General features: G+C 38.7%; 1 protein-coding gene across 5 annotated transcripts in view; it reads left to right on the top strand.

The window, feature by feature from the left end:
• Positions 1 to 12,127, top strand: part of LOC111142287 (mago homolog B, exon junction complex core component) — a 29,689-nt gene that overhangs the window by 10,123 nt on the left and 7,439 nt on the right. For 2 of the 5 annotated variants that reach the window (XM_022495344.1, XM_022495343.1), the window contains exons 1-2: positions 9,227 to 9,284; positions 10,941 to 11,031. In XM_022495344.1, the coding sequence (XP_022351052.1) occupies positions 9,249 to 9,284; positions 10,941 to 11,031 (127 nt within the window). In that variant the 5' untranslated portion in view covers positions 9,227 to 9,248. Of the gene's footprint in view, positions 1 to 7,723; positions 7,827 to 9,167; positions 9,285 to 10,940; positions 11,032 to 12,127 lie in introns of those variants that run through there. The other 3 variants (XM_022495341.1, XM_022495342.1, XM_022495346.1) reach the window with 3 other exon arrangements.

Raw genomic sequence — 12,127 nt, 5'->3', positions numbered from 1 at the left:
TGTTTTGTGAGATTAAGAGTCACTTATGGTTTGTCTCCCTCCTGATCCCATCTTGTTTCATTTATTCTTTTCCTACCCCCCAAACCCCCATGTTGCATCTCCACTTCCTCATATCAGGGAGATCATATGATAGTTGTCTTTCTCCGATTGACTTATTTCACTAAGCATAATGCCCTCTAGTTCTATCCACGTCGTCGCAAATGGCAAGATTTCATTTTTTTTGATGGCTGCGTAGTATTCCATTATATATATATATATACCACTTCTTTTTTATCCATTCATCTGTTGATGGGTATCTAGGTTCTTTCCATAGTTTGGCTATTGTGGACATTGCTGCTATAAACACTCGGTGCATGTTCCCCTTCGGATCACTACGTTTGTATCTTTAGGGTAAATACCCAGTAGTGCAATTGCTGGGTCATAAGGTAGCTCTATTTTCAACTTTTTGAGGAACCTCCATGCTGTTTTCCAGAGTGGTTGCACCAGCTTGCATTCCCACCAACAGTGTGGGAGGGTTCCCCTTTCTCCGCATCCTCACCAGCATCTGTCATTTCCTGACTTGTTAATTTTAGCCATTCTGCCTGGTGTGAGGTGGTATCTCATTGTGGTTTTGATTTGTATTTCCCTGATGCGAAGTGATGTGGAGCACTTTTTCATGTGTCTCTTGTGGGCCCACAATTTTTGGTTGCTCCTCCAAATAGCCATTTGGTGGCTCCTCAGTAAGACATTGAGTGAGTAAGATGATCAAGATGGAGCAAAGTTGGGAGAAAGTTCTTCATTCTTTGACGTGTCTTCATTCTCTGACTTCCCTTTCATGCTGACTTGTTCTGTCTCCACTGTCTACTGAGTTTCTTACATTCAAACCAAGATTGGAGGCTATATCATTAAGATAAATATTTTATATTGTCTCTGATTTTTTTTTTAAGATTTTATTTATTTATTTGACAGACAGAGATCACAGGTAGACAGAGAGGCAGGCAGAGAGAGAGGGGGAAGCAGGCTCCCTGCTGAGCAGAGAGTCCGATGTGGGGCTCTATCCCAGGACCCCGAAATCATGACCTGAGCCGAAGGCAGAGGGTTTAACCCACTGAGCCACCCAGGCGCCCTGTCTCTGATTTTCTAATACCTTGTTTGAACTGGCTTTTAATTGATTGTAAGCTGTTGGTGGACAATGATCACTAAAATTAAATTTTGTATAATTCTAGTTTTATATGAAACTGGAAGGTTATAGCACTCAGGTCAGCAGATACACGTTCCCTTCCCCCTCACCCTGTAAGCAATAATCAAAACTTATTTTCCAAGTATTGGTTCTGTGCCCATCGTTCCTTTGGCCCCTTTATGGGATGGAGTATTGTTTCCTAGCATCTAGCACAATATTTTTCATAGAGTCAGTGCTTTGTAAAAGTATTGAGGTGGTTGTCTTTTGTACTTACTGCCATCAGATTATTTTGTCTCTGTAACTTAGTGTGAAGGGGAAGAGGTTCATTTCTGCTGCTATGGAAAGCCTTTCAGTCACCATGAACTTTGCGTAGGCCCATACTCCTGCCAGAGTTATATATTCAGACACTTTGGATAAAGATGTGTCTTTTGGATGTGGTCCAGCTGTCATCCTAATTTCTCAAGTAGAGCACTGTAACTTTGCTCAAACAAAGCATTAGATAATGGGACAGCAGAGAGGACTGTTGAGAATCAGAATGATCTGCCAACCTCTACCATTTTATTTAATTTATTTTATTTTGAGTTTCTGAGGTTTGTCTCTGCTTCTTATAGTTAAGAGTGCAGACGGCTAGGGCACCTGGGTGGCTTAATCATTAGGCATCTGCCTTCGGTTCAGGTCAGGATCCCAGGGTCCTGGGATGGAGCCCCATGTTGGGCTCCCTGCTCCTTGGAAAGCCTGCTTCTCCCTCTCCCACTCCCCCTGCTGGTGTTCCCTGTCTTACTGTCTGTCTCTGTCAAATAAATAAATAAAATCTTAAAAAAAAAAAAAAGCACAGGCAGGTATTTTACCAAATGAGGCTGGATTTATATTCATATGGACAGTTTTAATATAAATTAAATGATAGCTGAGATTCTTTATTTTGTATATCCTGTTATTAGACTATTCTGTTTTGAAATATATGAGACTTGTGAACATGGATTGTGCTGTAAGTTCAAGTACTGATCCCTGTAATTTTTAAAAAGACTTTCTTGGGAGCAATTTTAGGTTCACAGAGAAAGGAGAGGAAGGTACAGAGATTTCCCATATACTCCAGCCTGCATGCATGCTTAGCCTCCACCAGAGTAGTACATTTGTTGTATTTGATGAGCCTCCATTGACACATCATCACCTAAAGCCCATAGTTTCCATTAGGGTTCACTCTTGGCAGTGTTTGTTCTGTGGGTTTAGGCAAATGTATAATGACATATATCCTTTTATATAGTATCACAGCTAGTATTTACCCTAAAACTCCTCTGCGCTCCATCCATATCTCCCTACCCTCATCACCAACTCTTAGCATCACTGCTACTCTGTATTGTCTCCACAGTTTTTTTCCCATAATGTCATATAGTTGGAGTTATACAATATATAGCCTTTTCAGATTGACTTCTTTTACTTCTTTCACTTACATATTTAAATTTCCTTCATGTCTTTTATGACTTGATAGCTCATTTCTTCTTAGTACTGAGTAATATTCCATTGCTGGGGTGGACCTCTGCTTATCCACTTATCTAGTAAAAGGCATCTTGGTTGCTTCCAGGTTTTGGCAATTATATAAAGCTCCTGTAAACATCTATGTGTAGGTTTTGGGTGATCATCAAGTTTGTTGATTATTTTAGTAATTGGCTTCCTACCATTATATGGTAATGAGCTAGAATAGAATGTCCACAAAATTTAATGAAAAAATAAACAACAGGTAAATGAATGATTTGAGGGTAAGTTCAGAGTCTAAACCATGTAAAATAGTGGAGGGAACACTAACTGAAACATCAGAAATCTCAATTATGCCCCTACTTTGCAGACTTAACTTTCCTTTTCCACCTGTGAGTAGACAGGTTACCTTTAGTGGCAGAGAGTCCATATGGCCCCTGAAGTCCTTTTTTTGCCATAATTTTTTCAAGCTTATTTCCTGAGTTGTTCTTCTCATTTAGTTATTTAGAAATTGGAGGTAGGATGGGTATTGTTTGATAGACTGCTGGAGGGCAGTTGGGCCCATATAAATGATTTTACCTCCAGAGCATTAGAGCCGATTTTATTGTAAAGACAAGGACAGATGAGGTAGCTAGTTAGAGGAACAAGAAACCTCAAATGAGGTCTTTTGAGTTTTTACATCAAAGACCAGAAAATTAGCATTGCTCAGTGCCCTAAAGGTTAGGTATGAAGTCTAACTGTGGAGGTGGGAACCTGGCGAGGTGAGGTACTCCTCTTAGAGGGATGCAGACCATCCTTCCGTAGAAGCTGGTGTTGCCTCTAGACATCCTTCACTTTGGTCTGCAAGTGGAAGAACAGCATGCTGCTGTGAAGTGATAAGCCACTGAGGTTTGAGGTGTTACCAGAAAGTTTGAAGGTGTGACTAGAAGCTGTGAGCTAAGCTAGTTGACAACATTAATAATTGGTCAATAATGGTTGGGGTACAATGTGTGGTTTCCCAAATGAAAACAGGCTTACAGCAAAACAGCTAGGAAGTAAATAACTACATGCTTTATATATTCGTAGTGTGTGTGTGTTATGTGTGTCTTGCACATAAGTGAATTTAGATGATGAAGTACGGGAACATTGAAAATATTCTTCAAATTTTTCATCTTTCTGTTTTACGAACCAGTGGTTTTTCAGATGAAGTTTGGTGCTTCCCATTTTGTGCTGCTTTGATCAAAGGGCCGTGTTAGGAGTTTCAGTTCGTGCCACCTGAAGTCAGTGCAACTACTATCTGATGCTGCTTGTCTTCTTTAAGAAGAGTTTTGCCTTTTCAGAAATTCGAGATTAGTAACAAAGAAACCAAATAACTAGAGCTTGGAGGGAGCTGCTACACAATTTGGCTACCCAATCATTCATCTCAATTGCTTTTCTCTAAAAATGAAAAATTAGATTTTCTCGTCAATTCCTTTTTTTTTTTAATTTCAGAAAATATAGTTTATTTCATTTTATTTTTATTATGTTCAGTTAGCCAGCATATAGTAAGTGTTCCATTAGTTTTTGATGTAGTGTTCAACGATTCATTAGTTGGGTATAACAACAAAGGCTCAACCTAACACATGCCTTCTTTAATACCCATCACCTGGGCACCCCTTCCCTCCACCCCCACTCCCCTCTGTAACCCTCAGTTTGTTTCCGTGAGTCCAGAGTCTCTCACGGTTTGTCTCATTCTCTGATTTCTTCCCATTCAGTTTTCCCTCCCTTCCTCTGTGGTCCTCTGCGCTATTCCTTATGGTCTACATAAGAGTGAAACCAATTCCTCTTCACTTGCTCCATCTTGTTCATCGAGTGCACATGTCAGCATCACATGTCTTGTCTGTGCTGCAGTTACGAATAGGAACCAGACATGGGCACCTGGGTGGCTCAGTGGGTTAAGCCACTGCCTTCGGCTCAGGTCATGATCTCAGGGTCCTGGGATCGAGTCCCGCATCAGGCTCTCTGCTTGGCAGGGGACCTGCTTCCCTCTCTCTCTCTCTCTGCTTGCCTCTCTGCCTACTTGTGATCTCTCTCTGTCAAATAAATAAATAAAATCTTAAAAAAAAAAAAAAAAGGAGCCAGACAGATGTGGTACTCAGCTTACAGAGGATAGACAGCTATGGTGGCGTAAAACAGTGTTCTGTACCGGGCTAACGTGTGTCATGGGAACTGACTCCCCCGCCCCCATCAGCTCTAAGGATGTAAATCAAAACAGAATAAAGGCTCAGCATTACTAGTGACTGCTTGGGACAGTAAGGTGTGAGTAACGGGGTCTGAGGTCACAGAATGGAGGTGGCACTATGCTGCCACATATTTCCAGCTCCTCAACTGTATTAATGTGCCCCCTGCCCCTCCCTACCCCTCTCTTCCAAGCCTGACGTGAGGACAGAGAAACCAGCTCAGCCTGTCAGGATTTCTACTTTGCTGTCCTAGCACTTGCACTATTTATAGAACCTTGGGAGAGAAAGGGAAAAAATGAATATTTTTGTATTTTGAAGTCTGAGAAATCCTATCTGCTGCTACTCTCATTGAATTCTCCCAGCTTATGAAGTGAGTGATAGTCTTATTGAACACATGAGGAAGGGGTCTCGATCGGGAGTGACTTGTTGACATTTTTACATCTAGGGAAGATTTGAACCTTGGACTGCAACAATACTCAATATTTAATGAGCCTGATTTAAACATGGATCAAGAATTAGCAATAATGTGTCTTTTGGCAAGTCAGTGAACTTCTTAACATTAGTTTCTTCATGTATAAAATGGGGGCAATACTAAACAGCTATCAGCGTGGGGAAGTTTTGATACGGTTATACATACAGTGGGTCCTTCAATAAATGACAGCGTCTCTCTGCCACCTTTCCGATCACCATTAATACTTCTCGCACCCCTACTCCCTGATTCTCTCAGCAGTTGTTTTATCTACCTATCATCTGTCTGTCTATCTATCATCTATCAATTTATTTATATTTGGCATTAGGATAGAGGGCTAGGATCTTTCTCTGTTTTGAGATTAACAAAGCCAATCCAGGATTGGAGTAAAAAAAAAAATGCCCAGCAGCTGGTATTCTTGAGGTGTCCAGATTCTACCCATGAAACTCTGCTTATATTATTGAATTAAATTAGTGTCTAGGAGGTATTTCAGCTGACTGCCTGCACATGAAGACAAAGTGGTGATCAGAGATTAAGGTCGCTTTGTGTGTGTGGGGGAGCGCCTGGGTGGCTCAGTGGGTTAAGCCTCTGCCTTCGGCTCAGGTCATGATCTCGGGGTCCTGGGATTGAGCCCCGAATCTGGCTCTCTGCTCGGTGGGGAGCCTGCTTCCCCCTCTCTCTCTCTGCCTGCCTCTCTGCCTACTTGTGATTTCTGTCTGTCCAATAAATAAATAAAATATTAAAAAAAAAAAGGTTGCTTTGGGGACCGAAGGGCATCAGCTGAGGGCCAAACCACAGCAGGGTAACTTAGCCTGGTCCTAGTGGTCAGAACATTCAATAGCTGTGTTTGTAAAGTAGTTTGGAAGAGAGGGGGGATGCGTGAGCAAACTGAAGAATGGGAAATCCATCCGAAGTATGATGGTTTAGTTGCAGCTGGAGGTTGGTAAGGAAAGAAAAGAATGAGTAAGGAGCTTGGTCAGAATCTGGTGAAGTAAGGGTGAGCTGTCTCTGCATGACCAATTTCTGTTTCTCATCCTGCCTCCCTCCTCTTCTGCTATAGTCCATATTAACCATAATCATCTCCTTCAAAGAACAGCTTCAGTTGGTTTCATAGACCTGTATGTCAGAAGACTGACAAGCCATATTAAATGAAAATGAACTTCAGTGAGGTTCAGGTAAGGTCTGGCTCATAGAAACAGTTACAGAAGTGCATTTCTTTTAGCTGGAAGTTTGTAGGTCTTCGTGAAGTAAGATTCATACACAAAACTCAAGGAATAATTCAGCAGCATCTCTTGAAAAAAAATCAAACGTGAGCATTTTCACATACCACTGGTGGTATATAAATGGGAGCAGCTTCTCTGGAAGGCATTGGGCAGTATGTGTCAAAGTGCTTTCATGTATTGATCCCCTAATTTCATATTTAAACACTTTTCCTCAGACAGCATTATTTGTGAGTGATATTCTTGTAATGTAAGGGCATATATTTTTTACACTAGGAATAAATTGGAAAACAACCCAAATGTTCAACTGTAGAGGATGGCTTAAATAAATTGTGGCATAATCTATATGGGTAATGACTATATATGGGTTTTTAAATCACATTTTTGATATTTTTAAACTGAGGAAATATTTGTTAAAAATAATAAAAAAATTATGTATGGAATAACACCAATTTTCATAGTAATCATAGTGTGTGGATAAAAAACAGGAAGAGTATACACCAAAATTTTTTATAGTGGAATTATGGATGTTGTAAAATAATTTCTTTCTTTTTTTTTTTTTTAAAGATTTTATTTATTTATTTGACAGAGAGAGAGATCACAAGTAGGTAGAGAGGCAGGCAGAGGGAGAGGGGGAAGCAGGCCCTGCTGAGCAGATAGTCAATCCCAGGACCCTGAGATCATGATCTGACCCGGATGCAGAGGCTTAACCCACTGAGCCACCCAGGCGTCCCTGTAAAATTATTTCTAAAATACATTTATCTGTAGTTCACATAAATGGGAAACCCCCTTCCCCCTTTTTTTTTTTTTTTCAAATAGCAGCATGCAAGAGAAAGTTTCTAACAGACTCTTTAAGAGTTCAAGAATTTGGTTATGCTATTTCTTCAGTATATGTATACTTATACATATACATTTTAATATTTTGTTTTGCTAGTAGTTTCTTTTAAATATGTGAGTTTTTTTGACGATATTAGTTCTTATTTTTTTCAAAGCTGTATTTGTTTATATTTTCAGTCCTCAAATATGATTTTGAATGTTATTTTGCAGAGCGTATGAAGTGGTTGGTTAGCTGAAATGGAGGAAGATGAACTGCAACAGCAGCTTTTGCATACAGTTTCCTTTCAGCACTTTGGTCAAGAGGAGGGGCAGTAAATTTCTGAGTAGGAGTACCCTTCAGAGACGATCATTTCTGCCTTCTGTCTTACAGCCCCTCACGCGCGCAAGGGATCCAGGGTCGGAGAGGCCAACTTTTTCCATGTCTTCTCTGGATCAGCTTTCTCTGCCTCCATCCCTGCGTGGCATAGACACAGGTAATGTCTGCTCTTCCCCCCGATCTTTGTTATCTGAGTGTCCTACTAGTGCCACTGATAAAGAAGAGATACTGCGGAAAGAAAGATTCTAGGAAGGTAACACTTTATTATAAATGGCTTGGCGTGAATATGGGACTGATCGCATTAGACCTGCATTAACTCTTAAGCATGTGAAAACTGTAGTGCAACATTCGTGGGAGGTTATTTTCTTTTTCTCGGTACACTGTGACTCTTGCTTTGTGTCTGAATGATGTACATATTATCTGCCCTAAAGACTGTGTAATAGAAAAGACTCCTTTCCTTACGAAATTAGGGAAAATGTGATTAAGTTTAGGACATTTTGTAAATTAATAAATTTAAAGAGAATATAGTTACATGTGCAATTTGTTTTCCATATTTTCTGTTTCTTTTCACACTGACTCGTAAAAGAACCAAGGTAAATTTTAAAGGTTTACTATTTAATAATTTCTTTTTATATTGATATCCATTAAGAGATTGAATCCTTTATGGATATTAACCAATGACTGCCTGCTGACAATTTTATTTTCACAGAGGCTTCTCTTGCAACATCTTACACTAGAAAATTATGTCTAAAGTTCAAATACAGACGGAATCTTTTGAGATTAGAAATACGGGCAACTGGGCTTCAACTGAGAGATTTTTCTCAGCACATCTTGCACGGGGCACTGGAGTCTGGATTGTTGACCAATCTGTGATGTTAACCTTTAATACCTTTTGCAGATGGTGTATGGATTGTACGTTGATAAATGCTCTGGTAGACTCAAGTCATAATTGAAAAGAATGCAAGAACTTTTAAATATTTATATGTAGATGTGAACATGTGTATTAAGGCCTTTTTAAAGGCAAGATATTTATATTTTTTCAGAATTTCAGAAACAGAATTTTCATTTTTTGAATTGATAGTTTTAAAGTGTCTCAGTAATTTATACTGGTGGCAATTTTGCCCAACATTTTTATATGTATGTTGAACATTTTGAGCTAAATTGGCTGGGTGAATAGGACCCAATCTATTCAATCTATTGGGAGATTAAAAAAGGAAAATTCTTTCTGCATATTCTAATAATTTTGGCAGTAATCACTAGGAGTATAAATGATTTTAACAGAAATATTAAGAGGTTTTCCATTTCTTATATAATTCAGGCTCAGTCCACGTGCTTTATGCACTGGAAAGAGTTAAACACACATTCACACATACACATACACAGACTTCTAGGTATGTCCCCGGTATATTTCTACAGCCCGACATTTTAATTGTTCTTTTGACAGAAATCATCCTTTTGTGAGGTTTTAATGCAAAACATAGTTCCCTTCTTACTCTAGATATGAGCAATCAGCAAGTGATTTATTCCACCCTGAGATTTCTTCAGTCTCCTTCAGAGTCACCAAATAGATTGAGGCCAGATGGGAATCAAAAGTCTGGGAACATTGATGGCAAAGGTATGTCTTAAGCATCTCTTATGGATTGTCAAACTTTGACATTTGAAAAAAAGTTTCTGTCTGTCCTTCAGGTTGTCAAATGGTAATAAGAAACCATAATGGTGTAGAGAGCAGAACAAGTCTTTTTTTTCCTTTTTTTTAAGTTTGTGAGAATGGAGAAATTAACGAATTGTTCCAAATTTGCAAAGCTAATAAAGTGTTTTTATTCAGATTTGGTTAAGAGGAATTCATGAGGGCTTTAAAACGTAAAGGACAGATTAGAGTCTCAAGAGAACACTGCATTTCCTAGAGAAATAAAGCTCTTAGAGAATGTTCGAGAAATGAAAATATTTGTTAGAAACAATGTTTTTATTCAGACAAAAATTTTTAGGTGTCTTAAATATTTACCAATCTTATTTTTCTTTTTATTTTAAAGTTGTTTTTTTTTTTTTTTCAGATTTTATTTATATATTTGTCAGGGAAAGAGAGAGGGAGAGAGAAAGAAAGAGAGAGAGAAAGAGAGAGCAGAAGCAGGGGAATGGCAGGCAGAAGAAGAAGCAAGCTCCCCAGTGAGCAAGAGGCCTGATGCAGAACTCAGTCCCAGGACCCTGGGATCATGACCTGAGCTGAAAGCAGATGCTTAACTGACTGATCCTCCCAGGTGCCTCAATATTTACCAATCCTTAATTAGCAATGGAGAAACAGAAAATTATTCCAAAGGAGCATTTACTTTTTGCTGTTGTCTTTATTATTTATTTATTTATTTATTTATTTGACAGAGAGAGCACATAAGCAGGGGAGCAACAGGCAGAGGGAGAGGGAGAAGCAGACTCCCCACTGAGCAGAGAGCCCGATGTGGGGCTCCTTCCTAGGACCCTGGGATCATGACCAGAGCTGAAGTCAGACGCTTAACTAACTGAGCAACCCAGGCGCCCCTTCTGTTCTTTTTTCTGTTTTTACCTTCTACCTTCAAATATTGTCATAGACTCTAAATTGAGAATAATTTTTACTGTCTTAATTAGTGACGGAGATAGAATTCTCAGACACAGGGCCTCAAAAGTAGGAGGATAAAGGTAATATTGTTTAGGGAAAAATAGAATTGATGAAAAAAAAAAAGGACAGTTGATTTCTAGAAACTCTTTAAGAATGGACCCTGATCACATTTCCAGCCTCATAATATACTCTGTTGGCTACCAATTCCTCAAGAAAAATGACTGCTTTTTCCTTCTTTTTCATCATTCGTTGTGGTCACAGGAAGGAGTATACATGTCAGTGTGGATTCTTATAAATTTTTATTATATTTGTTGCCCTCTGCTTTTTTCTTAAATTTTTTTGAAAATATTTTAATTGAGTTATAGTTGACATACAATGTATATGAGTTTCGGGTGTACGGCATAGTGATTGGACAACTCTGTATGTTATGCCATCTGGAGGGGAAGTGCTTTTAAGATCCTAGAGGACTGTTCTTGTGTGTAGGATTTATACATTCGGTGTATATCATCAGAAATCTGAGACCTTAAAAACTGTAGTTCCTAGGACAAAAATTAAATCAATTTGTATGATACATTTTTCTAAAATTTTTAGAGAAGATTGTTTCTTTGTTTCAGATAGTATCCCAGGTTAAGGTTAGCAGTGAGCAAGACACTTCCGGATGATTATCTTTCTTCTTTATTTAAGCGGTTTTCAGTGTCCTGGTATCTCATTGCAGTAATTCTTGGGATCCTGTGTTTACTACTCTTGGCGACAGTTGCTGTGTTGGGGACAAAGAGTGAGTAATTAAAATACATGCTTCAAGTTTGAGTAATAGTGACCACTATTTGCACAAATATTAAGTGTGCTTCATTAATTGTTCCCTGGCTATCATTAGGGAATGTCCCACATATGTCACAGTGTCATTTTCATTGTGCTTAGCTCTTCCAATGGCTGTGTAGTTTAATGAGCTGTATGATAAATCGCATTCCTTCAGATACAGGACTTCATCATGTCATGCCTTCTGAGTTTAACCATTGTGAATCTTAGATACACATTCTCATAAAACAACTGTTGCAAATAAAGTATGATTTTCTCTTCATTTTTTCCCATTATGTAATGAGGATATAATTTAGTAAAAATACTGATTTTTTATGTGGATATTAGATGATCTTGAGTTCAACTTTTATTTCTTATTTGGATTTCTTGACATCTTTAGAGAAAATCACTAACATGTGACACTCAGATAAATGTACATATTTACACCTTCCTCTCTTTTCTCCTGTGGATATTCGATCTACTCCAATAATAATGGTGCTGTTACTTTATGTTTCTTAGTGCAGATTTTCATGCTCAGGTGATGTGTTGCTAAGTGTTGTCTGACTGGATTTTACTCTGGTACCTATTTAAAATTATGTGCTGACTGTTTAAAAGAAACTGAACTGGGGGCACCTAGGTTGCTCAGTGGGTTAAAGCCTCTGCCTTCGGCTCAGGTCATGATCACAGGGTCCTGGGATCAAGCCCCACATCGGGCTCTCTGCTCAGCAGGGAACCTGCTTCCTTCTCTCTCGCTGCCTGCTTCTCCTCCTACTTGTGATCTCTGTCTGTCAAATGAATAAATAAAATCTTAAAAAAAAAAAAGAAATTGAACTGAATGGTAAGGTGTTACCATCATGATTTTATTCAGATATCTTATTTTATTTATTCTATGCGGAAGTTGCTAATAGCAGGAAGTTTGATGTTTCCATTTGTATGGTCAGTTTATTGAGGTGTTACTTTCTAAATGTCACATTAACCATTTAAAGTAATGAAATGGGTTGGTTGTCAAAGTGAGATCTTTTCTTTGTCTTAAATTTTAATACTCAGGCATTATGAGTACTTTTGTATTATATCTA

Source organism: Enhydra lutris, unplaced genomic scaffold, assembly GCF_002288905.1.
Source record: "Enhydra lutris kenyoni isolate GAN:26980312 unplaced genomic scaffold, ASM228890v2 scaffoldscaffold7, whole genome shotgun sequence".
Classification (NCBI taxonomy): Eukaryota; Metazoa; Chordata; class Mammalia; order Carnivora; family Mustelidae; genus Enhydra; species Enhydra lutris.
The sequence above is the reverse complement of the archived record's forward strand: the minus strand, read 5'-3'. Positions and strand labels throughout refer to the sequence as shown.